The 25,688-nt window shown below is 46.8% G+C and overlaps 2 protein-coding genes across 4 annotated transcripts in view; both read right to left on the minus strand.

Annotated features, from left to right (window-relative positions):
• Nucleotides 1–4,579: 4,579 nt before the first annotated feature.
• On the minus strand, nt 4,580–8,841 carry PTS (6-pyruvoyltetrahydropterin synthase). Its single transcript, XM_064524231.1, has 6 exons — nt 8,720–8,841; nt 8,169–8,248; nt 7,114–7,136; nt 5,995–6,051; nt 5,560–5,630; nt 4,580–5,091 (listed from the first exon to the last, which is right to left on the minus strand). The coding sequence occupies exons 1-6, from the start codon at nt 8,791–8,793 to the stop codon at nt 4,950–4,952; spliced, it is 447 nt and encodes a 148-aa protein (XP_064380301.1). The 5' UTR covers nt 8,794–8,841; the 3' UTR covers nt 4,580–4,949.
• A 1,353-nt stretch (nt 8,842–10,194) lies between these two features.
• The window catches only part of BCO2 (beta-carotene oxygenase 2), a 50,506-nt gene continuing 35,012 nt past the window's right edge, over nt 10,195–25,688 (minus strand). For all 3 annotated transcript variants that reach the window (XM_026105860.2, XM_026105859.2, XM_026105861.2), the window contains 11 exons: nt 24,277–24,481; nt 22,984–23,195; nt 21,063–21,178; nt 18,974–19,076; nt 17,620–17,748; nt 17,322–17,482; nt 16,587–16,754; nt 14,495–14,632; nt 13,633–13,815; nt 12,511–12,621; nt 10,195–12,139 (listed from right to left, as the gene is read on the minus strand). In XM_026105860.2, the coding sequence (XP_025961645.1) occupies nt 12,026–12,139; nt 12,511–12,621; nt 13,633–13,815; nt 14,495–14,632; nt 16,587–16,754; nt 17,322–17,482; nt 17,620–17,748; nt 18,974–19,076; nt 21,063–21,178; nt 22,984–23,195; nt 24,277–24,481 (1,640 nt within the window). In that variant the 3' untranslated portion in view covers nt 10,195–12,025. The remainder of the gene's footprint in view (nt 12,140–12,510; nt 12,622–13,632; nt 13,816–14,494; nt 14,633–16,586; nt 16,755–17,321; nt 17,483–17,619; nt 17,749–18,973; nt 19,077–21,062; nt 21,179–22,983; nt 23,196–24,276; nt 24,482–25,688) is intronic.

Here is a 25,688-nt window from a genome sequence, read left to right on the forward strand (position 1 = left end):
GTGCACTCTCTCAGCAGCCCACTGGAGATGGATATGTACGAGAGAGTCATGTTGTATCTGTAGATCTAAGTAGGGACATTTGGCTCAGAGGTGACTTGTCATGGGCCAGCATCGCTTTGTCCCTTGCCACATCCTCAGACATTTTTAAATAACTTTTAAAGCAGCCGTGAGTTTTCCAAATGAGTGCTTCAGTGGTGTGTCTGAATAAACAAATCATACCCTGGTACAGTAAAAGTTTGCTTTCCCTCCTGTCCTAATGACTCTCTGGTACATATGGACATCCACACCCACACTGGTTACAAGAACAGTAAAGTTAACAAGGTGAAGCAGGCAAACACCAGGAAATACCCGAACCATGGCTTTCTTGACCATAAATTTTCCTCCCTTGTGCGTAAGTGGTAAGATCACACCCTCTTCCACCCAGGCCCTGGCCTCACGGATTACACAGGACAGATAATGCTCACTGCAGGACAGATTCAAAATGCCCCTTCTCCTTCTCACTTGCTCTTTCCTCCAGCACCGTCTTCCCCAGAGCCTCACGCTGCACTTCCGCAGGGTGGGATTGCTCTCCCCATTGCACACGGAGGGAGACAAACACCTGGAGACTGCTGGTAGTAAGAGTCATGGAGGGAGCAAACACTCTAATGATCTTAAGTGCAGTTTGCTGCTTTATAGATGACTGCTCACAGGAGGAGAGAACCGGGTTTGGGCGCCCCAAGACGACTCCTAGACTTCTACCCTGTGTCCCTGCAGACACACACCCTGGGCAGAGCCCCTGGAAAACGGGGAACGCACAGTGGACAGCTAGGAAAATGTTTCCAGGCGAGTCAGCCCTCCAGCTCGAGCCGGGAGCTCTGGGCAGAGGCAGGAGTTGTCCGTCTCCCTCGGTCACTCAGCAGCTCTTACCGGCCCCTGCACAGGACAAAGCCGGGGGCTCTCCGCAACCTCATTTCCCCCCCTGTTCCTTGCCAGGGCACAGCCAGTCTCGGGCAGCCAACGGGGCAGAGGTCCTGCGAAAGGCCGGCGATGTTCACCGCGTTTCTGCCACTGTGCACATACACAAAGGAGCCATGCCAAGAAGCAGGCGTCAGCTCGGGAACCGTAACACGTGGCCAGTCGTCTGAACGCCGGAGCAGCAGCTCCTGTTGGGGCTCCGTGTCCCACACGTAGCCCCTCATCAGCAACGATGCTTGGATTATTTATTAACTCGGTCATTGTTGGGACTACAGTGAACTATAAATAACAGCCTAGGGAGTGGTGTGTAAGACCCAGCTCCAGAACTTGGCTCAGAAAAACTGCTGTTTTTCGCTTTGCTGCTCCTTTTCTAATGGCATCCCTTATGCTCTGCCCTGTTTCATAATTTCAGACGTCATGGGAAAATGATCAATTCCCACTCCCCATACTGCAAAAGCTGCGGCTGAGCCCAGAGTCCTCCTGTGGTCACTGTGTTCCGAGACCAGAAAAAAGACTTTTTCTCCTTGCAGTGAGGCCAAATGGGAAAACGTCCCTTAGGAACAATTAATACAAAAGGGGGGCTGTTGCTGAACAGCTTTGCTTTGAAACTGGGCGGCCTCAGACTTTGCTTTGCTTCTAGTTGGCAGTACCAAACGGTCATGTTAGCTGAAGCACAGCGTGAGTGTGAATGCAGCAGCAGACACCAAGGGGGCCAGCTTCTCGCACAGGCTCCCCATTCACTCAGTCTCTGCCCTGACACTACCACTTCTCCAAAGAACCCGATTATTTCTCTTTCCATGTGACAGGAAGAACTGAGCCTTCCAACTCAGCCCCGCTAAGCACAGCACAGATAGCACAGCCTGATCCTGCTGCCGTTACACTGCTATTTACACTCATGTGCACTGAAGTCAGAAGTATTGCTCCTACAGTAGCTCTCCTGGGATCAGCTTTGACCTTTTAACTTGTTGTACTGGACCCACTGCCACCTGAATGGTCCTCCTTCCAACCATTTCATCATTCAATAAATAAGCTGTGGCACAGGGATGCTTACTGATGTGAGCTAATTCTCTCCTTATACTACCCTCCTGTGTATTTGGAGGCTGATTCCTACAGACTTCCCTACATGGAGCTCATACACACCTGCAAGGATCCAGGAAAAGGGACAGAATATATTGCAATTTCTTAGCATACCAGCAATTAGAATTCCAGCTCTGATACTGCCAACCCCCTTCAGCCAAGCTGCTACCCAGCAGGCCAATTCAGTCTCTCCAGATCTGCTACCATTTAAACTGGACTACTCAGAATAAAGGATCCAAGGACATCTCCAACACGCAATACAGCAATAAATAGAAATGCCCAGGTTATTGCAGGACTTCGTCAGTGCTATACTACACTGGAGGAAAGATAAGGAATTTGTGCTAGCTTCTGTGGCCCAACACCTAACTTTTGCTAGCAGTAGCACTGAACTGTGCTACACGGATGTAGCAATTTGTTTGTTTTTGTCGACAACGTCAACAGCTGAATTAGGCTTCTGATAAAGATACCACACGATCTATTTTTGTCCCTGTGATGCACTAACGACACCAAACGCGTTGTGACTCATCAACAGCAGCTATCATCCAGCACGATCTACGTCATTTATTACAGCAAACCAGAACGCTATATCATCCTGACAAATTATGGACTGGCAGGAGCATTCAGGTAAGCTGCAAAAACTCCTTGGCCAGAGCTCACACTGAAAAAAAGCTGACTGGTGCCATTGCTGGGGGAAAAAAAAGTTGTGTGGCAGGGGGACTGTGCTCCCTTCATTTGATGTACTGAGCACTCCCTACTTGGGTGACACTAGAATGAATCTGCAGGCAACTATCCTCCGAAAGATCGTGTTTAAGAGGAAAGACATGAACACTGGAAGCCCAGTGGCAGAGGTTTTGCTCTGCCGAAAAAGAAAGGTTGGCAGGAACACCCCTCATATCCAGCTGCTCCTCACAAGCCCCTTTAGAAGCTCACCCAGAAAGTCTGAACAAAGACGGATCAAGGTAGGACACAACACAGAATTGTGGCCCATATAAAGCAGTTGTGGTTTAAGAGATTGCAGTCAAAGTATTTTTTGGAACTGTAAAAGGTATTTTCCAGCCCAATTGGTAGCTATAGAACAACACTTTGCCCTCAGCCTGTAGTGAAGCAGGACTGAGGTTAACTATTAGGCAAGGTTCACTAAACCTTTCAAAATGCTACTGTTTGCTACCGCTATTGAGACACATAATTTCATTGTAAAGCAAGGAAATTACCACCCTGGATGTCCCTTTTTTAATTATGTGCATTACTAGCTTCCTGGTCACATCTCCTAATTGCTCTGACTCCCCTTCAGGACTTTGCTCATGTGATAAAGAGAATCACACACAGTACTATCACATCTGCCTCTAGGTGGAGAAGTTGATCTTATGGCCCTAAAACCAATTGCAGTTGTACAATAATCATTCCCTATCTCATCTTACATGCATTCTTCATGCACTTGGCTTTCACAGTATGCCTACAATTTCAGGAATCTTCAGAATTATTTGCTTAGTGTTCATATAAACACATCTCACAACTTCAGCCTTTTGTCACAACCTGTGCTGAACTAACAGCGTGGCATCACCTGATTTGCAAAGGAGAGAGTCGGAAGCAGCAGCATCAATGACTGATTCACACTAGGTGCTCCTTTTGTCTATGAGACCTTTTTGGCACAGAGTTCTGATTACGAAAAGACTAACTAACTGCTGATCATCACAACAAGAGCACCAGTGGACTGCTTCCCCCAGAAAGGAAAAACGGAAGAGTTTATTCCTCTTCCTACAGAATTCATAAAAGCTTCCTTAAGAAAAACACACTTGACCTGGCTGCTTGTGCCTACAAGCTTTTAGGGCACTTCAACGGATAGAGTCTCAAGGTATCGCAGGTCCTTCCCTGCTACGTCAGCTCTCCATAATCAGAAGCCAAACAGAAAGCCTCTCATAGCAGGGACGGCTCTACAGGAAGGTGAGTATTGTGTCTGTCTGTCCTGGTCCGGAGTTGAGCTAGCACCACGGGGTACCAATGAAGTGAACACTTAGACTATGATGAGACAAACTCAGCCAGAATCTGATAATGTGAAAAGCATTCTCTTAGTAAAACTCCACAGGAGTGGCAGCTCTGGGATAGCAGCTGGATAACCAGTATTTAAGGGTTTATTCTCACCTGCTTCCCATAGGACACTCTCACTACTGCATCAGGGCTCTCTCGCATGGTTGGGGCTGTAATGTTCCCGTTTCTCTCCCACTCTGCTTTCACCCTCTGCCTGGAGTATTCAGGTCAGCGTTCTGGCAAAAGCAAACAAGGCAGCCCAGTTTAACAAAGACATTCTAATTTTTTTCCTCAGCCCTTCATGCTGATTCTCAACAATATACTGTTCTCTTTAGCTTTGCAGTTATACTGAGAATTGCTTTGTAAACAGCTGTACTACTCACTGTACCACTTCCTTATACAGAGACAGACCTCCTAACCACAGGAAGAAGAGTCTGCATCACCAAAGAAAAAATTCATGGAGTTGCCATTCTCTATCTGATCAAGAAACAAAACAAAAAAATAAAGCCCAGGCTATTAAAAATCCATAAATTAATCCAATGTTTAATTAGAGAAAATCAAAGCCTTTTGTGCATGTAAGGGATATATACTTTGCCAGACTATCTGTTCTCTAGGAAGCTGCTTTATTTAACACAGTACAACTGCAGTTTTTACATCAGCTTGACGGTTGGGGTTTGCAAAACAGGAATGTCTTGGAAAAAAACAGACAAATCAACAAATTCTGTGAACCCCAGCTGCCAGATTGCTGCAAGAATTCTTGTAAAATACCTATTCCTGTCCTTATGAAATGCAGAATCAATGCCTACACGTAAGAGATACAGTGCACAGGGCTGAAGTAATTCACTGACGTGATTAGGCAGTGGGATTTATGATGAATTGAGCTTAAGTTCATTTCACTTCTCAGAGATTGTTTCTTCTCCTTTGTACACGACAATGTTCTGGTCCGTTTCATACACTTTGACTTTATAAAGAGTACCCGTGGGCAGGAGCTTCTTGAGGTTTTCCCAGATGAACACTGCAACATTCTCAGTGGTGCTAGGAGTGAAATGAGAGCACACTGAGAACCGACAGCAATGGCATTTGACTAGGCTGTACCTAGAACAGGCATAATAAAAGCCAAGGGGAAGCAGCAGGGCAGCTTTCATGAGGTGACACACTGAATGCAAGCGGGGCTTGAACCAGTGCCAGCGAACACATATAACACTAGCTCTAATTAAGAGGTTATATCTGTCTCCCCAGGCTACCTACACTGTGAGAAGTGCGAGCCTGGAAAGGGCTCCTTAGGTGCAAGTGAGCTGTGCCTTCCAGAGCATGGGGGACCACAGCTGCCCCAGCAGGCCCGCACCCGGCCCACCACGGCAGGCAGCCACAGGGATGGAGGGCAGCCAGGGCACCGAGCACGAGACACGCAGAGCTGCTTCAGAGGCTGCTGCTTCAGATGTAGGACTGAGCCCCAGCCACCATTCTCTGGCCCTACAATCACAAGGAGTCCCTATCGCCCACCTCACAACCTCAGCAAAGTAGGGCACATCCTTATCCAGGTTCTTGTGGTCAAGTGGCTCCATGATCGCCTCCTGTAGGCAGACAACAACAATTAGCAACGTTAGCAGCAATTAGCAACAGCAATTAGCAACATCAGCAAGACTGTCCCAGTAGGCGGAGTGTACTGGGGTTCAAATTACCAAGCGTGAGGGTTTGGAGGAAGGCAAGAGTATGCTACGAAAGGATAAGAGCTTTACGTGCACCTGTTAACCTCCTAGCAGGACACATTGTGCTGCCTCATATCACTGCACTATAGCATTTAAGTCTGACATCATTTCGTAATTTCTTCTTTATTTCTTATATTATCAACTCACACTGTCTCCACCCTGGTACTAAACAAATCGCTAAGCTCTAACCACTTCTCACAGGGGATATCTAGGAAAAGAGCACTACTACCTGCATATATTCCTTCAGGTCTGTCAGGTTTAAAACCATCCCAGAGACTGGATCAATCTGCAAAGAAAACAAAAGGGAGCTCAGTGGCCTGGCTACAGGTCCTTGTTACGAAGGCGGCCATGATCCAGTACAAATCAGACTGTGAATGAATATCTGTGTGCTCAGGACATCTGGCCCACAAGAGAAATCTCCCTCCACCTTCCCACACTGAGTTCCAACTCTACCCCTGTGATATCTGCACAGGCTAGATAGAGCATACAATTCCAGTGGCTCCACTGTCTCATAAAAGCCTGCACCAAAGAGGAAAAACTCTCTAAAACACACAGACTTCAAGCAATGATTTAGCACGACCATAAGCAGGAACACAGGCATTAAATCGCTCGGTTGAATAACCAGGGAAAAATAGTCAAAGACTAACCTGAGCTCAGGGCATCCTCCATCCACAGGAGGCACAGCTCTACGAACAAAAGCAGGGTCTGCAGGGGACAGGGAATTTCCAGAATGTGGAAGGAAAAGGCTTTAAAAATTTTGATTCAGATCTGAATACAACCCCCCTCTTCAAGCTCCCTAGGAACTAGAAACCCTACAAAAGTTGTTTGGGAAACATCAAAACCTAAGCGCTATCAAAATGACTCACTCTGCAGAATACACAAAACGATGACAGGATGGAGGGTAAAAAGCAACCCTGAAAGCAGAAGTTCCTTTTGTACTTGCAATAAAATACCTTGAGAAAACAGCAGAGAGAATCAAATAGCCCAAGTGCTAAGCCTCTCTTTGGCTCAATAATTATCCAGAAGGTGCCCCACAGACCTGAGAGCAGAAACTACCCGTTCTGCAGCAAGGTCCTGGCAGACAAAACTCTGTGCCCAAAGGTAGATTACAAGTCTGGGACTTAAAACACTGTCACCTGCAAGCCCCTGTGAGATGCAGGGTGAAAAGGACAGTTGTCTTCAGAAAAAAAACTATCATGGAAAACCTTCTTCTATAGTGATGTGTACAGAGCTTCCTCAAACACCCCAGGAAACCTAGCAATCGAGCTGGAAGCTAGGGATTGTGGAATATGGAGACCCATCTATCCTGTTGCTCTATGGAATGGAAAAAATTGGTGATCACACTTACCTCTCCACGCACAGTGACTACAACTGAAAAAAAAAAAAATATCAAGTCATGTGTGTGACACAGGGAACCTAAGTGATCAAGACAGGCAGCCCATACATCACTAATCCACCCGGACCAGTGTAAGCTTCCTAACACTTAGAAGTGGAACTGGTTTTACAGAATGGTTATGTACTGTATAAAGAAAAACTACTCAGCGTCACCCAGCTCCTAAAAGGAGTCATCCTTCAAGGTCCGATGCCCACCATCCCTGAAAAACTGCCTGCAGCCAGCCACAGACTAGCTGACTTCTCAAACAGCTACTTTCTATGCCCTTTGCAGTCAAGATAAGAGCGTCCTGATCAGCAAAGTCTTCTGGACAAAACCAGAAAGGCATAATGGTCTGAGCCTGGTTCTGATTCTCCTCAGTGGTGAAAGCTCCTTTGCCCACTCTAAAACAGTTTTAGAGGCATCTGACTTGTTTTCCAGGAATTTTTGAAAGTGGGAACATCCTTCTTATATGAGAAGGTAAACACTGTTATACGAGTAACTTAGCCTCAAAATGAGGGACGTATTTTCAGTCCAGCAATCAGTCTGCCCTGGTAAAGCTAGTGGCACTGTAGCAGACGTTTCAGGGTACTACAATACACAGACAGTCCAAAACTGGCCTGTCAACTGGAGAGATGTGATCTTACACACATAGGCTGCAGATGCTAGGAGAAAAACTTGTGAGAAGAACACTCAAAAGTTTACGGGCTGTTTTAGTCACATGTATTCTGCTTAGCAAAATCACATTTGAAACACATTGTGAGTTATAAACAAATAGCTTTGATTTATTAAGTGACATTTTGAGATTAATATTTATCATCTAATTGCAATGCTATGCAGAGCTTCAGACCTCACTGCTGCTGAGGATTCATGTCAAGTCTTCTTGGAAGAAACAAAACAAAACCAAACGGAAAAGGAACAGCCACCAAAAGCCAGGCCAGACTGCCGAGACACATGGCCGGCCTTGCTCTCCTGAGGTTACTCGTGGCCGCGGCCAGGCGCGCGAGCACGGCGACCAGCCAGCTCCTTACCTTTATAGTTGTGCCCGTGGCCGTTTGGATTATTGCACTTCCCGAAGAGCTTCAGGTTTTCTTCATCGCTCAGCGACTTGCTGCGAGGAACACACACGTGGCGCGTCAGCACCGCTCACGTCTCCGCACCGCTCACGCGCCCGCCCGGCTCCACCTCGCTGGAGCTTTGGCTCACGGCTGGCACCTCTCCCCGCTCGCCCGACATGCCGCTGCCAGGGTACCTCTGCCCGACAACACCTGCTGACAGCGTTTCCCTACGGTTGGGGGTTACGACCGCGGGTTCCACAACCGCGGCGCGGATGCTGAGAGCCATTTGTGCACAGACACAGGGAAACCGTTTGGGTTCCTGGCGGGAAGGGGCCGAGGCGCAGTTTAACCGTTACCATTCGCCGTGACTGCGCACGCGAGGCCCGCGGAGCTGCTGCGCCGCCAGGGCACCGCTGCGGGCTGGAGGCGTGAGGGGGGCGGAGGCGCGCGGGGGAAGCGGGGGCGCAGCGAGCCGCCCGCCGCCTGCCCGGCCTCGCCGCAGCCCGGCCCGGCCGCCCGCTCACCTGTGCAGGCGGTGGCAGGCGCTGAAGGTGACGGCGCGCGAGAGCCGCGCCAGCCGGGCAGCGGGCGGCGCCATGGCGGGGCCGCGACGGCGCCTGCGCGGCGGTTGCGGCAGCGGCGGCGGCTCCATCCGGGCCCGCGGGCCGCGCCCGGCAGCGCCCCCTGCGGGCCGCGCCGTCGCCGTCGCCGCTCGCGGCGGGGCCCCTGAGGCCCTGGCCCGGCCCGGCCGGGCACCCGCTGCCTCGGGCACGGCTGCGCCTCGCGGCCCGACGCCTCCTGCGCGCGTCCCGCCGCGGCTCGCAGGGAAGAGGAACCGGGGCGGGAGGGGCCCCGCCGCCGGCCCCCGCCGCCCGCGCAGGTGAGGCGGCAGCGCCAGCCCGCCCGCTCGCGGTGCCCCCCCCCCCATCCGCTAGTCACTCGCTCACACGCTTTGGCCCAATCTCTTTTCAGTGGGTGATGCGGAAAAAAGCACCACTCTGGGGGAACGGCAGCCAAGCTCAGGGGAGCGGGCGCAGAGGTAAGAGGCAGCCGCTGGCGCACTCCGCGTGTGCCTGCGGGGCAGGGAAGGGGCAGCCGAGAGCGGGCAGCGTCGGCCTGGGCGACGGGCAGCACCCGTCCACGCTGCCGGCACTCGCCCGCGTCCAGGCGGCCTTGGTAGGATGGCCCGGGGCGAGGTGACGGCGTCACGCACCCACAGACTGACCTTCCTAGGGCACCCGCTCTGGGGCACGCTGCTACATCAGGGTTGTTCACGGCACCCAGGCAGCTGGGCTCAAGGCCCGGGCACTGACCGGTTCAGACGTGCACCAGAAAACTGCGTCAGCAAAACTCCCCTGCTCCTGGGCCCCGAGACCTGCGTGTGGACAGGCTCCCAGGGCTCGTCTACGTCGCCAGAGCTGGGGTGTTGCAGAACCGAATCCGAGTCCCAAAATGTGTGTGTCACACTTTTAGTTTTTCCATTAAAGCCTCAAGGCTTTTCATCCTCTCCTTCAGCCTGAGAGGTAACGTTCGCAGGCCGGCAGTTTGACTTGGTTTTGATTTTTAAATAATGGCAACTGCAAGATGGGTGTTTACAAACATAGCGATGCACAGGGGTGGCCTGCCAAAGGAAAGCTGGCAAGCTCTGAATATACATGTAAAGCATTTTGTGCAGCAATCCAAAGAGAAGTGGTTTACACAGCAACACCTACCTGAAAGGACTGATAAGACTTACTGATCTAATTCCTACCCACCCACAATAGCTGAGCTCTGCCCAATCCCCAGCGCTGCGCTACCAGAGGAGCTGGTGCAGCTCCTGAGAAGGCCCCACACCCTTGTCATATGCCTGATGTGCGATGGTTTAGATGGAGTAGCCATGGTCCTTCCTCGCACCAGCTACAGAGGAAGGGCTGCCAACCCTGTTGATGCCCTTTCTATTCCTGCAAACTAATTCTACTTCTGGGATGGCTGTAAAGCTGACAAACTTGAAAGAGTGCACTTCAGTAATAACATTCATGCATTTCAAGCAGAGGAATCCGTAAAGCGTAGTGATTTATAGAAAACTTTGGGAGAGGGTGTGGGACTGGGATTCTTCAGTGCTGCGAGGATTTGAATGGAGGTAAGTGCATTAGCGTGTTGCCGTCACGGTGTTCCTGCTGCCCCAAGGATAATGAAGTGTATCTGCCACTTCACCAGAAGGGGGAAACTCCGAGCCTCGGGGCAGGAGCTGCTGAGTTCTGTATTACAGATCAAGAGAAAATACAGCTCTTAAGGCAGTGGTGCAGAGCCTGCGTGCACATGGTGCAGGCAGGGCCTAGGACTGTGTGCTGTTGGAGTGCAACTTCGTAAACATAACACACACTTTGCACTCTCTTTCACTGCAGCGTTGATCCACAGCCCTGGTTTGGGTACCGTGGCTGGTTACAGCTAACACAGGGCTGTGCGTGAGCTGCTGACAGCTGCCTTTCCCCTTACCACCTCCCCAAGGAGGAAAGGCTTAAAGAAAGCAGCAGTGGTGACAAAACTCTGGGAGCCTTCATTAAGCATTTCCTTAGCACCATCAGCTGCCAGCCGTGGGGATATGACCTTGCTGGGGTCTGGGAAGCCTGGTGGGCCAAGGCGGTGAGACTCCACTTGGCTGACATGGCCGGTCACACACTGGGCTGCCAGCTGGAGCAGGCCAGGCAGCAGGGTGGCAGGGCTGGAGCACCAATGCCGAGGGATGTTTGCCATCTAGTGGCTTTATGAGACCAGCTCTGGCATGAGCCGCTCCCTCTGCCTTCTCCCCGTTCTGCAGTCTTGGTGTACAATCCTTATTTCTCCTCCTCATCTTTTCCCAAGGCCCAGAAGGAAGGTGAAAGCAGGGTCAGAAAAGAGAGAAAGCTACATTGTTTGGGAACAGTGAGGCAGCTCTGACTGTGCTCTGTTCCATCTGGGTCAGCCTCCAGAAAAATGAGGAATTGAAATAAAGCAAATTTGCACATAGGAAGCACGGGCTTTCTCCAAAACACCAGGGCACAAGGCTCACTTTTTTGCTCGGGGAAGGGGCTCAAAACATTTTATAGTGCTTCATCATGAGAAACATGGCAAAATTCCTTAAACCAGGAGGAAAATCCATTCTCCAGGAAGTCTTCACCTTTCATAGCATCTTTAAAGCCAGAGCCTGTAAAGAAACTGCTACAGCGGCTTCCCTCAAAACATCCTACTACCCCCACCTCAGCTGAACTCAGAGGCTACTGTCCAGAAACTGCAGGAGCCTCAGTGAGGAACCAAGCATATGAAAGAGCGTTGTGTCGAGCTTGATCTGCACAAGTTACAGCAAGGGGATACCAAGACCACACTAGAGTTCTATATGTTTCAAACTGGTTACATTAACAGCAATGTGGGAAATGGTAGTTGTCAGAGCTGTATCCACTTAGGCTGTTTAAGAGGGAGCATGGTAGAGATGTGTTTTGCATGTCTGCAAGATCAGGTAATGTGATAAAGCATGTGTAAGGGTTGTAGGAAAGGAATGGTCATCTTAGTTTCCATTTTCTCCCTTGCAGGCCTTACACAGGGCAGCCTTTGTGAACTGCTGCTAATTGGCCTAGCAAGGTAATCAGCAAAATAAAGCAGCAGGCTGTTGGAGTGATGGGGCTACTGTCTTCCTCAGAGTGTGTTTCAGACCCTTTACAGTGTATTACTGGGAATGCAGCAGTGACTCAGAGGTTATGACAGAAGAAGCAGTTCCGTCATCCAGGGCATAATGCAAAGGTGTGAGGTGAAAGAAAGCAGAGGTTCTTTCTGAGCCTAACTTGGCCCCAAGTTAGAGGGAACAGCAGGGTTTTCTGTCAGTGGGAAGCAAAGATGCCGTGGAATCCGTAAGGCATTTGCACGGGGACTTCTGCTCGCCCCAGTTCTCTAAAGGTCTCTGCATCCAAGACAAGCAGGAAAGTGCTTTGGTTCTGCAGGATGAAAAGACAGCCAGAATGAATGGCCAGACTGAACTTCATTCCCCTGTCCAACCCACTACATTTGCCCCACACAAGGAAGCCCAAATGTACAACCAGTCCGTAACACCTACAGCCAGGCCTTACAGACCAAGACATTTAGCCAGGAGCACTGCTAGTCACAGGTGCCACCCAAGCAATGCTGATGCTCTAAAGTACACTCCTGTTGGAGGTTTGCTTGGCTCTGCTTGACAGTTGTAGAGGTACACACCTTGGGAAGCATGGTGCTAGAATGCTAGATGCCAGAAAGCCACAAATCCAGTTTTGTGGTTTAGCAAACATACCTAACACTATGTGGCTTTGATGAACTAATAGGAATATTTTACCTCAGTTGGGGAGACCACAACAGACAAGATGACCCCGCTGTCTTCTGCCATGGCATTAGGAACTGGCACAAACACAGGCTCTGATGGGTAGGATCCATCCTCCTGCCAAATCTAGCAAGCATAGCAACATAGGGAGATGTTCATATTTGGCTACTACAGTTAGCAGAATTCCAAATTAGAGTCCTCCCTGCAAAGCTACCCAGGCACACAGGGAAGCTGTGTGCCCCAAGCAACCCATAGCTGACCTGACAAGTTATTAGTTTGATTTCAGTAATACATCAGTGCCAGTGTTGTGACAGCATGCCGTTGTGCTAGGCACTGTGCAGACAGGCAGTGAAAGGGCTCCTGTTGCTCGTTTCATCCAACAGTTTGTGCCAGCACAGATATCAGCTACAAGCTCAGAGAACTGAGCTTGTGGAGGCTTGTTTGAGCAGCGTGGAGGGAAAGCTACCATGCCAGCAGAGGAGGGATCTATGGCCATCACCCCCTGAGGGCATTGCTGCTGCTCTTACTGCAAACAGCTGTGGTACCAACCACTACGATGAAGGAGGGCAGTCTTACTGCAAAATGAGTATCCATTATCAGAACTCTTAAAACAAGGGTGTCTCTTTCTGATGATTCCTAACTCCTCCTGGCTCCTGGGAAAGTCTCTGCGTAGTAATCACTTAAAGATTCAGAGACCAATACTTCCCATTTAAGGGAGATGCGACATAAATCCCAGCTCGTGTTTGTAGGCAGGAATATCCTGGGCCTTGTTTCTTGCTCGAGTCATAAATACCCTGGCAACTCATCTCCAACTGCAGGTGGTACTTAGGTACTTTCTGTGCTATCATTCTGATAAGAGATGACTCTTCTTTGGCCTGGAAAACATATATATACACATTATCCAGACCCTTTCTATTCCCTCATCTATCCAGGAACTTGGAGGAATGTGCTCTCCTGGTTAGTGAGTGTGCCACATTGACAAGGTGCTAGGTGACAGATGAAGCTAGGGACCTAATCTTAGACCCATTTGAAAGAAACCCCTGAAAGAGCAAAGTGCCTAGTAGATAACAGATCTTCGAGGCCAGTTCAGTGGAATAACTTCCAGTACTCAAAAAAGATAGTCCCACTTCACCTCACCTTGAATGCCTTGGTCTCCACATCAACCTTCATCAAGGAATCTCCAACCAAATGCCGAAAGCCGCATCCGTAGAAGAAACGGTACTTCCTACCATTGTACTGCGTGTAGTTAATCTGGGGGAACTCCAAGCCCCCAACATTTTCAAAGCCCTCCGGGTGGAGATTTTCATGTGTGCACCAGACCTAGAGGAAGTATGCATTGCAGGAGAGTCAGTTTAGGTTTGACTGGACAGAGGTGCTGACCAGTCTCACTAATCCACTGCACAGCCGTTGTGGAGACAAGATGTTTAAGGCTGAGACTGACTGTGCACTGAGGCAGCTGGAAGGGACAGTTCTGTCTCCCTTGCCATTTCACCCAACTGACTCATCACAGACTTCCGGAAGCATAAAGGCTCAGTCTAACGGGAAAAGCTGAAACACAGGCGAATCCGTTTACCGGCAACTGATGTACCAAGTACACACTGAGATTGCTCCACTGATAGCGGCTAGAACATGTGGAACAGTACATGTTCTATACCATCCACAGCCACACTACAGGACTGTTCAGAGCCAGAAGCAAAGAACAGTTCTGTACCCAGATGAAAGCACAGGAGATTTTGTGAATGAAGAAGCTGAAGTCTGGCCAATTATTGCAAAGGTTAATAACCCACTTGGGCATTTTTGGTAATTCAGCTGTCCTTGCTCTCTCATCTAAGGGAAGGTGGTGTGCTTTGTACTAAGTCACTAATACCCAGCTAAGCAATGACCAAGCTTTGCTTACTTGGTGGACAACATCTGAAGAGATAATAGCACAGGATGATGCTGCTACAGGCAATCTCACCACAGCCATAAATGCGGTTATATAAGGCTTTAATATACACACCTTGCCATCTGCATCTTTCACAGCTCTTGCTGATGTGTAAGACAGAGGGTTCAGATTCTTCCCCACAGGTGTGTCTGAATTCACATTCAGCGGAAGAACAAAGCGGCGAGGGAAAGCTCGGGGTACTGAGTTATAAATCTATTAGAGAGAGAGAGAAAATTTATGGGAATGGAGAGAGAAGGGAGTGGCCTCTCTGACTAAGTGCCCTTTGGGGGACAATCTTGAAGTTTCAGACCTTCCTCCCACTTCTCATTCTTTTTTTCTATTACATGTTTTACCAGGTTCTTGTAAGGGCTCGCCTTGTTCCAGTACTTTGCAGGAGAATACAAAAGGCTATCAATAAATGGGTTGACATTACTTTCACAGTAATCATTGCTGAGTTGGGTCTGGAAATCACTCCACTGCCCTCCAAATCCAACATTTTATTTAGTTAGGACAGACTTAATGAGCCTTTTTATGGCCTGTCCACATGTGCTCCACTGGCTGTCTGACTTAGGTCCTCCTTGCCCAACCAAGAGCATGAGCTAATAGGGAGATTACAGAAAATGGGACCTCAGTAGCACTGACCAAGTAGAGAGGAAACCCATCTCCTAGAGCCTCATTGCTGACAAGTGGCAGTCCTGCTTTGGAAGTCTGAGGCTGAACAAAGCACATTAATTAAGAAATAATCCCACCATCACCATTAAAGCTCTACTGAAGCCCAGTCTAGAAGAAACCTTAATGCTTCCAAAGATTAAACTATCTAAATAAAATAGGTGGTGGGGACTCTGTTCTGGTGCTTTTCAGTTACTTCAGCCTGTGACTCAACACAAAACTTTATTTCAAACTTGTGTGTTAATCTTGAAACCCTATTTTTAAAGCTTTTGTGTTTTATGTAGCCGCAGTAAACTGCTTGAGGAACTCTGCCAGATAAAACATTATTTAGTCAGTAAGCAAAGGGACTAAGCATGAATGGGGAAAATAAACAAATCAGGTTCAGACATGCCTAAGCTTTCTGGCACAGGGTAAATCTGAGATTCTTCTGAAATGATTTGCGCTCATACGAGTGTGTACAGTTTAATAATTAGGCTAATTCTCAGTTTAATAACGTGGGTGTGGGAAGCATATACCTAATGTTGACATTAACGTCTTCATACAGATCAAATATAGCTCTTTTGTGCTCAAAGCAGGCTGGACAAAAGCTAGATCCAGTTTGCAAAGCAAACTGCCTTAATTAAAGTACAACATAGTGTTAATAATGTTCACCACCTCTTTGGGGGGAAAAAAAAATCCTTGCAGGGACACAGCTATACACCTTTCAGATCAGAAGAGATCTGCTTTCAGACAGTTCCAAACATAGACAGAGGAAGTCGAGATTTGTCTGAACATGTTGTAGCAATGTCTGCCCTTCACTCACCATATGGTGGGTTTCCAATAAACACATACACGTTCTAGAAGAAACGAAGACACCCCCATTTTTTTCCACGCATTATTTATGTAAAATAATCTCTCTTACATGGCTTTAAATAGTGCTTGTGACAGAGTTGGACATACCAAGTCATTTATGAGTACATCCTGACGTGAGGTGAATGAGAGGAACAACACAGGGGTTTCTGGAACGTTTGTATCTGTGATTTACATAGTAAAGGTTGGTTTTATGAAGTAATATCTTTAAATAGCAAAATTTCTTTTGCCCTGTAGAAGTCATGCAAAAACTTACTTTGCATACTTTCTTGGGGGAAGAAATGTTTCCTTTTATTACTTGGGGATATGGAAAATGAATATCATTAAAAATGAGATTTTAAAACAGAAGCGCATTCTGCCTGCCTGATGGAGATATGTACAACAAACCAGTTTCTGGAAGTTTCAAGGAAACTCTCTATAGAGATCATCTGCTAAGAGATGTAAAAGGAGAGAAAAACATCAACATATGGATAGATCATAATTTTAGTTTTTCACACAGTTGTAGGACCTTTTCCCAGGCTATATCCTCTACCTTTTCATCCCCCATAGTGTTATCTATGCCACTGACCTGAGCCTTGCTTCAGATAAGTAACTCAGCTGATGTGGAGTCCCATCAGACCCGAGATAACGCAAACACCGGAGATCTTACCTGATCTAGGCCTTCCCCAGTCCTCCGCAGATTCTGAAGTTTATAAGTGGCCAGCGCTGTCCCACTATCCTGGCAGCACAGGTCAAGGACCACACAGCCGTGATCTTCAAAGGCATTGATTTGATGGAAAGTAGCAAAGGGCTTACTATACCACTGCCCCGGCAGCACCTACAATGACATAAGAGGGAGGGTGACTTTCCCTTTCAAAAGATCCTAGGCTCACCTCAAGAGTTTTCTCACCCATAATTTCATTCCCTCACTCGTTCCTTTGCATTTGTCTTCCATCCTTGAGTCCCTTCAGAAAGACTGCATTAAGCCAGTAAATAGGCAGAACCACATAAAAACAAGTCAAAAATATAAAGAAGCCCAAAATAGACCCCACCCAGTCATGACTCAATCCCGAGAGTCATCATTCCCATGCTATGACAGTCCTTTTTATTGCCGCTAGCCCTTGGGAACTGCATTTCAGTCCGTGTGCTGCAATCCCGGGAGCCTCAAACTGCTTACTGCTGTCTGCTCTTTTAGGGCTGGCAAAGAGATTAAACAATAGAGCAGAAAATGTATGAAGTCATCCTGTTTGTAATAAACTTACACCGATCCCTGTAAAGCTTATACTGCAGTAGCTCCTGGATTGATTCATACAGCCATCTGTAGCTGCCACCCAGCACTCTTCTCCAGGGGTCTAAAATTCCAGCTACAGTTGCACAGCTGCTGGAAAGGCCAAGATCAACCTACCTCCCCAGTGTGTTTATTCACCACATGGAAGAAGGTGTTATACTGAGGCTCCCAGCTTATCCCTTCAGAAATGGGCTTCCCACGGAGTTTGGAAGTGATGATCTGCAGCAGATTCAACTTAATGGGTTGCTCAACAAAGATGATGTAGTTTTTGCTCATTCCTGAAAAGGTAGGGAAGGAGGTATCAGAGTATTAGGCAAATGCGACAGTGAAAGCCTAGGGAGAGAGGGCAGTGAACAGCCCTTTATGCCTCAAAGTAGGCTAAATCCAGAGAGTGAGAGACAGGAAATGTTCTTACCAAAGCTGTGGTAGTAGGAAGGTTTCATCTTATCCATTGGAGCAATGGAGCACAGCACTTTTGCTCCCTCTAACATGTCACTGCAGTTTGACTTTTGTGGAGGGATCTGAATGATATTATACCTAGACCCTGGAAAGAAGAAAATGTGTTCATTACTACTGAGCTGTGAGGCTGTCAACATTCCTGAAACTGAAGTCAGGCTCTGTTTCCTTCTGTTTCCCTAGCAGACTAGGAACCAGTCATGACTAAACTGAGCAGAAACAAAAAGATGGTTATCAAGTCATTAAAGCAATCCACAGAGGATGACCTAGCACAAAAACACATGAAAGGAAGTAGAGGATCTTCTCAGTCTGGTAGACTGCCATCTAATTTTACTGTCTGCAGTGCATTCATTATGTAAATTTAGAGTATCCTATAGCAACAGGCCCAGGAAGAAAACCAAATTCGTAGCTTGTGTATCAAAGGAAATGAGAACTTTGAGCCTAGTGAACACCAATACTCTTCTACTAAACCTGAGCATATGGGCAGGGATGAATGGCATGTTTGAATAACAGTCCATAGTTTAGTCTCTCCAGCTGAACAGAGCAAGTACTGTAAAGCTAAGTGTTGCTAAAGCCAAAAGGAAATGAAAGCAGCAAGAATGGAAAAAGATCAAAATTGGGCAACCGTTCAGTGAATTAGAACCAGCTTGAGGTACAATAACAGAGGGGAATGGCTGTTTTCACAGGCCTCAGGCACCCAAAAAAAACAGTACAGTGAATAGTGGTTCTCAGCAACCATGTAGATATAACTAGGTCCAAGCTAGAGGTAATTTGCATAGCTTGGGGAAGAAGAAGTATCCCAGAAAACTCAACTTTACTGTAAGATAACTGGTTTACTGTAATAACTGCCACTTCTCTCCTATATAACCCCTAATGACTCTTATCAGAAAAGAATTAATGTTAATGAAAAACTTGTGGCTGATGTCAAAATTCCGTGGATTAGGCTTCAGTGCTGGATAGGGCTTCTCTAGAAATCATTCTCTTCTTTTCTGTTGAAGCTTAGGAGAGGAAGGGAGGAAACCCACTGACCATTCACAGGCCACATTACTCAGAGAAGTCTGAGGTATGAGATAATCCGGATGCAGAGGAAGTCAGAAGCACCCGAACTAATTGCTGAGAGAAGCCATTTTTATGCGGCAGACTGATAACCTGACATAAGAACTAACCTGTTTTGTCATCGTTTAGACTTAGAGAAACAGCAGTTTCAGGGTCTCTTGAGACACTGGAATTCCTTCAACAACCGCACGTTGAAGCAGCATGAAGTAGCCTGCCCAGTCTGCCCGCAGACCAGGCCTAGCCATGCCCAATCTTACCGTGTTTCCCATAGGAATTGCCCATGTTGTATGCTGTCCCATCAGACTCATAATGAGGATGAGCAGTGGCCCCATTCACTGCAACAAATTTGCTCCAGTCTACCTGCAAATTACAAAGATTTTCAGTCAGTACAGAAGTTCCCTCTTCCTCTCTAGCAAGCCGCAGTCTTTCTAAATGTTGGTTACTTGAAAGCTTGAGGAGGAATAGCCTAATGATTATGGCTGTAATATGGGATCTGGATTTAAGTCTCTGTTTTGCCTGAAGTGCCCTGAATAGTAACTGTGCATCTGTCATACCAGTAAAATAAGACTAAAAGCACCAACACTTCTCTGGGAGACATGAACACGACCAACGGCAAGGAGCAATGACGCTGTGGGAACGTTGTCCGTAGAAGCAATTTAGCTAGGACCCCATATGGTAAGCACAGACAGACATGCATAAAGACACAGTCACTGCCCCCCCCCCAAAAAAAAAAAACCCACCAACTTTTTTGAATGCAGATGTAGCCAGTTGACAGTTTGTGCTCACTCTCCTCACAAATTTCCAAAGACAGAACAGTCTAGCTTCACTGTCTACATCTAGAAGCAACAGTTAGTGCAGAGGTCCGATTGCAAGTACCATTAACTTCCAAGTCGTGGATTGGGTTGTGATTCACATTCAGACAGTGGAAGGGATTTGCTGGGAAGAAATTCTTAAGGAAGAAGTTGGAGGAAGATCAATCCATGCATTGAAACACTGAAGCACTGAAAATATGCTTCCCTTTCAAAGAGTTTCAAAAAATGGCTTTTGAGCATCCGACCTGAAACCTTTTAGAAGGGCCTGTTTTTCAAAGAATGCCCAGCCACCCTAAGCTCAGAAAACCATGTCCTTCTAAGGCATCTCAAACTGGAGAGTTTAAATGTGAAATCATCCCTCCTGTTTCCTTCATTTAGCCAAAAAATGTTTGTCAACATCTAAAAAGCAGCTTAAGGGGATTTTTTTTTTAATGACCAGATGGCTTAGCAGAGCTGAATCTTGAAATAAAAATGCCCATGCATCAGTTCATTGTTGAATTTACAAAGCATCACTGCGCTTACAAAGCAAGTAAACTAGCAAATCAAATTCTCCATTTCAATATGCAAGTAGTATGCTCTGCCTCAAACAGAGTTTCATCATGACTCACAAGTGATCCTGTAGAGAGATGGGGACTGCTGGAATACCTCCCTCAAGATCTGAGGGTGCAGCGAGCTTGCTGCTTTATGGTATTAAATGGTCCATGATAACATACAGGAATGGCAGTTTATTACCAAATCGGGAATGCCAAAATCCTTCTGTAGCTCTTCTCACAGTGGTCCCGCCCACCAAATACAGAAACCCCTTCTAAGGGTATGCTTGCAGCAGGAGTGGTAAGGAAGGACAGCTTGTGTTGCCGTTTCACAGGTCATAGCCTGCCCCCAAATGCAGGCCTCCTTTGCGTGAGGCTATGCACAGAGCAGCCGGGAAGACTTCGGCTCTGACCTTTTGTTCATTTGCTAGCAAGAGCATGGGGGAAAAGAAAGTGGCAGCTGGAGTTGCACACTGACTTCACTGCCCATCTGCAGCAAAAAGGTTTTTGTCAAGACTTTGAAGAAGGGCCAGTCTGGAGTGCCTAAAGCTGGAAATGTATGAAGGAAATGAAAGGAGCAGATAGGAAGAATGAAGAGACAGGGCAGGAATGCAGATCTAGAAGTCAGTGATGTTAGTAACTTCTTCCTGTATGCAGTTACTCTTCATGCACAGGCAGCTGCAGGCAAGTCCAGGCAAGTCCAGACAAGTAGCAAGTGCCTTGGAAGAATGCCAGCTTTACCGAAATTGAGTACATCTGTCTCCCTCCTTGCCTGCTACAACAGGCAGCAGCTGCATCTTCATTCACGAGAGCTGCCTAATCGCTAAGTAGATATTTTAGGGACTCAAGCACACCACGAAGGGCTGCACTCAGAGCTGCACTGATTATTCATTCCAGAACCTGCATACCCCCCTCTCCTCACAAGCTGCCGAGACCCTCTTAGCAACAGCAGAGAGTGATTCTCCTGTACCGTAAACTAACCCCCTCATGCCACCCGCCCCCACCTTCTCCTTTGTTTCAAGCGTTTCCGGGTTGACTTTGTGCATGAAGACATTCTCACTGCTGACATAGTAGTCTCCTTTATATATAACGTAGTTCACACTGGCATTGTCACTTGGCTCTGAAACAAAATACGAGAGTTGCACACAGCTTTGTTTAAGCTCGGGTCACGTTACAGCAAGTTAGACATGTTTAAACAAGTAAACCCATTTGCAATGACACTCATCCCTCTGTGATCTATTAGAAATATCTCACTAATCTACAAAGACACTCAGGATAACTGTCTGCACAGGTGAGTCAAGGACTTGTTCTTGCTGCACATCTTCCTCAGCTAAGTGCTAGGTACCAATAAGCTATTGGTGGCATATGGTTTCTTGGTACTGGAGGAAATGATCATAGCAGCTGGAGCCTTGAACTAAGGGAAACAATTGCTGGATAAAGTTAAAGTGTCTGTCAGCAAAAGGCCAGACAAAGCTGCTAGTACTCAACAGTAAAAACAAAAGAGCAAGGGCTCTGAGGTAGTTGATGAGGCAGGTCACTGATAACAACATGGCTCTGTGGTAGGGCCAAATAATTTAAGGAACATACAAGCACTGATTGAACAACACCACAAAAGCACAGAGCTACAACCTGCAAGTTTTCTCTTAACTGTACTTCTTCAGTGATGGAAGACATTTCTACCCCAGAGAGGTGATCTCTTTGTAACTGGTTGCACTGAGTCGTTGAAGGGTGAATAGGCTAGATTCAGCTGCAGTTTGAAGTCATTGATTTTTCCAGATCACCTCAGTTGCAGCATTTCCTGGGTGCCAAATCCCAGCACTGCTCCCAGAACCAAGGCATCCTCGAAGGCTATCTAAGGCATGGACTAGCTCACATTCATTTATTTACATTGATACTATCCAACATGGCAGCTTGGAATAAACTGGTGCAGATTTAATTAAGCATTCTGAAAGGTAGTCTAGTTTTAAGTAGTTCAGTGGCTATTTAATGTAGATGCTAAGGCTTTGTTAGAATTGCCAGTTAGGTCGAAAACCAACATCCACCAGGCATCCACACAACAAGCCTCTAGGATGAGATTCTAGTACTGCTTCTTACCAGATCTGGAAACCTTCTGCAACCCAGAGCTTGAGCTGAACCCAAACGATGACTGAGCTGTTCACTTTTATGCATTCTGGAAAGATGTACACGGTCCTACCTTTTAGGTCTGTTCTCGTTTTAGTGGAAGGTACTTTGCTTGAAATGAAGCCCATTTCTTACCTGATGTACAGAGTATCCTGTAGGTAATGATACTTCCATTCCTGTGCAATACCCTCTCTCACCTTACTCATATCACCTCCTGTACCTTAGTACAGGAAGGAAAGGATTAGCCCACTTACCCTACAAGCTTAGAAAGGCAAGGTGTTTTAAGGGCAAGGCTGTGTCTCAGGGAGAACAACAGACTTTAATGCTCATTACCAGGACTGTGCAGAGTGTTCTCTGGGGAAAGATTTCTATTGGCAGTTTATGCCCAACTGTGGAATCAAGTGAGCTGAATGTGGCTGCAAACCAAATATTTGCATCAGACTTTTCAGAGGGATAAGCGTCAAGTGGATCTGGACATCAAGGACTCCTAAGCTTCCTCTGGCACTAAGAGTACCTAGCAGTCTGCGAGTCATCCCCATAGACAAAGAGATTTTTTCCAAGGCATGTCAGATATGGGGTGAAAATGTTAAGTGGTACTAACACCTTAAAATGAATGTGCCTCTCCCAGCTGAATTTGACACCAACTTGTTGGTGTTTTTGTTGTTGTTCCAAGGGATGATCTTCTAAGGAAGAACATGGGCTCAGAGTAGGCCTACAAGACATCCCCACAGTTCCCCTTAGACCTAACCACAAGTTCACCAAGAAAATTGCAGAACACTTCTTATTTCTTAGAAACCCTCTTACGTGGTATCTCAAAGCGTGACACGAAGCGACCAAAGACACTCTTGCATGGGTCTGGCATTGCCAATGTCCCAAATTCTGAGGCCACGATGCGGTTGTTCTGGCTGTTGGTCAAGTAGGAACTGCTCTGCAGAAACTTGCTCCGGTACGTCACTGTGCCGTTCTCCAACTGGAACTGATGCAACAGGGCCATGCCATCAAACCAGTGGTTAAATCTTCAAGCAGAGAAAAATAAAAGAACAAGAGCTAGGCAGAACATTATGTCCTGCAACAGTGCTCCCTCTTGCCTTGGGGTTTGTTGTTGTTTGTGACAAGCTAACTCGCACATCTCCTGGACACTAACATACATAGCCTTGTAGCGAGTCCGAGAAAGTGTGCAAATTGAGTGAAACAAGTCAAGTGCAAACATGGGGCCTGAGGTTAGGCACTGACTTTCAGTGAGACCTGGGCTCCCTGTTTTATTTTGAAAGTGGAACTTAAGGACTTCTGAAAATGCTATGCATGAGCTTTGGAGGCTAGTGGTAACAATGGTAAACTAATCATTCCACAGATCTCTTCACAACGAATAGAAATTGTGCTTTACTGCAGAAAAAGAATAGAAGTTATTACTGAAAGCCCAAATGAATAAGATGTAATCATGAGCTCTCAGCTATTTGAAGGATGCCATTCTCCCCAAAAGGAGAAAGTCTTTCTAAGACTTTAAGAAAAATCTTAAGTTCTATCTCTGGAAATATGTTAAAATGACCACCTTTGGCCAGCTGCTGCCATCAGCTTTGCAGGAAGAGCTAAGTTTGTCAGTTTGCTAGGGTGGCAGAGCCCAAGCCAGAGGCAGAGGCTGCCTTCTTAAAATATTATTTACATTATATTTAAAATAAGATGGATTTGATTTAAAGTTGATTTTGCTTTAAGAATAACTTTAATTTTTAAATCAACTTGACGAATCCTGCCCCACATTTCAGAGCGCTTGTGGAACGGGCTTTTGTTAAAGACGCAGGACTAGGACTGGAGCTCTGGTCCCTCACTGTGTGATTCTGAGAAGGTTACAGCCTCTCTGTGACTCAGATTCTCCAACCTTAACAGTTAACCGCACTCCTGTTTTGAGAGAGTCCACCGAGAGTTTCTAGATGAGGGAGCAGCTGTTCTTAAAAGAATAACATAAGCATTCCCTCCTCGCCCGATTTAAAAAGAAGCTACAAGATGCTCCAAACAGTGGTGAGCCATTCTGGAAGATCCCCTTTAGATTTAGCCAGTGCTCAGGCCAGAATTATTTGACAGATTCACCAAACCTGGACTTACTTCTCCTCACCAAACTCAAACTTCCCAGGCCCGATCCTCAGAAGATTGCCATTAATCCATTTGGGAATATGTCCTTTGATTTTTGTTGGGATGGGCTGCGGAGTCTCTTCTACCGTCTGCATTAAGGGCGAGATGCATTGCAAACCTCTGTGGCTGTGGAAGGTGATTTGCCCCTTTGCTGGTCTGGACAGGAAATTCTTTAGACCTACAGAGAAAGCAATGAGAGCAAAAAGCAGGTAAATAATATTCTCACTGGAATGAACAAATTGCTAGAGCTCAAGTTTGGATGTCCGAGACTAGCATTGAGCATTCTGCAAGCAGCCAAGCTGTAGCAGATATTCACACTAAAGCTGTGTTCCCATAATGCCCCTCATGTCCACTGGGAGATGAAAATCCAGTGGATTTAATGCTACTGTAGCTAATCCGTGAGCAACACCTGTTCTGCAGTCCAAAGGAGGTAATAAGAGGTATGATGATAGGAAAGAAAGGAACTTTTCTTTTAATTAAAGGAAGCCTACAGTTAGAATTTATTCCAATAAGTAACTGACAGGAAGTAAGGTGGGGATGTTTGTTATGAGAACCTGTAAGGTTACAGAAGAATCTGTTGCAAACAGGGATGATGCGCAGTAATGCTGAGGAGGAGCCCTAAAATGATCTCCAAGTGACTCCTGACAAGTGGTGCTCTAAGGAAAAAGACAGAGAAGCTAGTCTGAGTCTTGCAGAGCAAAGGCAGCATCAGGAAGATGCAGTTAAGCACCTTGTAGAGCAGCGTATGTTGCCTCTATGCCACAATGCTACCAAAAGCAAGGCAGAGCTGGGCACTCCTCAGACAGGAAAAACTACCTTCTAAAACACCTTCTAACTCCACCTTGATATCCCAGTTATGGGTATGTTAGAGACAGAAGAAACAACATAGTGGGACATTTCCCAGGACTTGTAATCTAAACAACCATTACCCAAGGAATTTCCAGATCTAAAATAGAGCAGAAGAAAAACAAGAACATACCAAAAAACATGATGCTTATACAAGATATGCTGTTGATCTTCTTACCTTTGCTGCAGTTAAGATTTTACTTAAGTATTTCTGCTGTCCAGTCACTAGTGTTCAATCTTTATAGCCATTCTCATCATAGATTCTGCCATAGACCCAGATTTGCTCCCTTTTTTGTATTTGCAGAATGAGAAAATTGTTTCATGAAGTATTTGATTGCCAAAGCTCATACAGTAAAGCTTACGGAGTAAAGGAAGGATGGTGCAACATCAAACAAGCTGAACACAGAGGACAAGGCCCTGTCCATTGCTTTGAGACTTTGGAGCACGACAATTAAGGATACGGTTCATTTCAACACTCTACCATCAGAATGGATGCCAGAATTGCTGTGTGGCCTCTGGCCTTTCCAGTGCCAGTTTAA

This window comes from Dromaius novaehollandiae, chromosome 21 (genome assembly GCF_036370855.1).
Source record: "Dromaius novaehollandiae isolate bDroNov1 chromosome 21, bDroNov1.hap1, whole genome shotgun sequence".
NCBI classification, from domain to species: Eukaryota; Metazoa; Chordata; class Aves; order Casuariiformes; family Dromaiidae; genus Dromaius; species Dromaius novaehollandiae.

Excerpts from the sequence above, each read along its gene's own strand:
- PTS (XM_064524231.1), bottom strand. The coding sequence starts at position 8,793 with ATGGCGCCGCCCGCTGCCCGGCTGGCGCGGCTCTCGCGCGCCGTCACC. Across the intron at positions 8,249-8,719 it reads GCCTGCCACCGCCTGCACAG|CAAGTCGCTGAGCGATGAAG; the intron begins GTGAGCGGGCGG and ends TGTTCCTCGCAG. Across the intron at positions 5,092-5,559 it reads TACTTTGCTGAGGTTGTGAG|CACCACTGAGAATGTTGCAG; the intron begins GTGGGCGATAGG and ends TTTCACTCCTAG.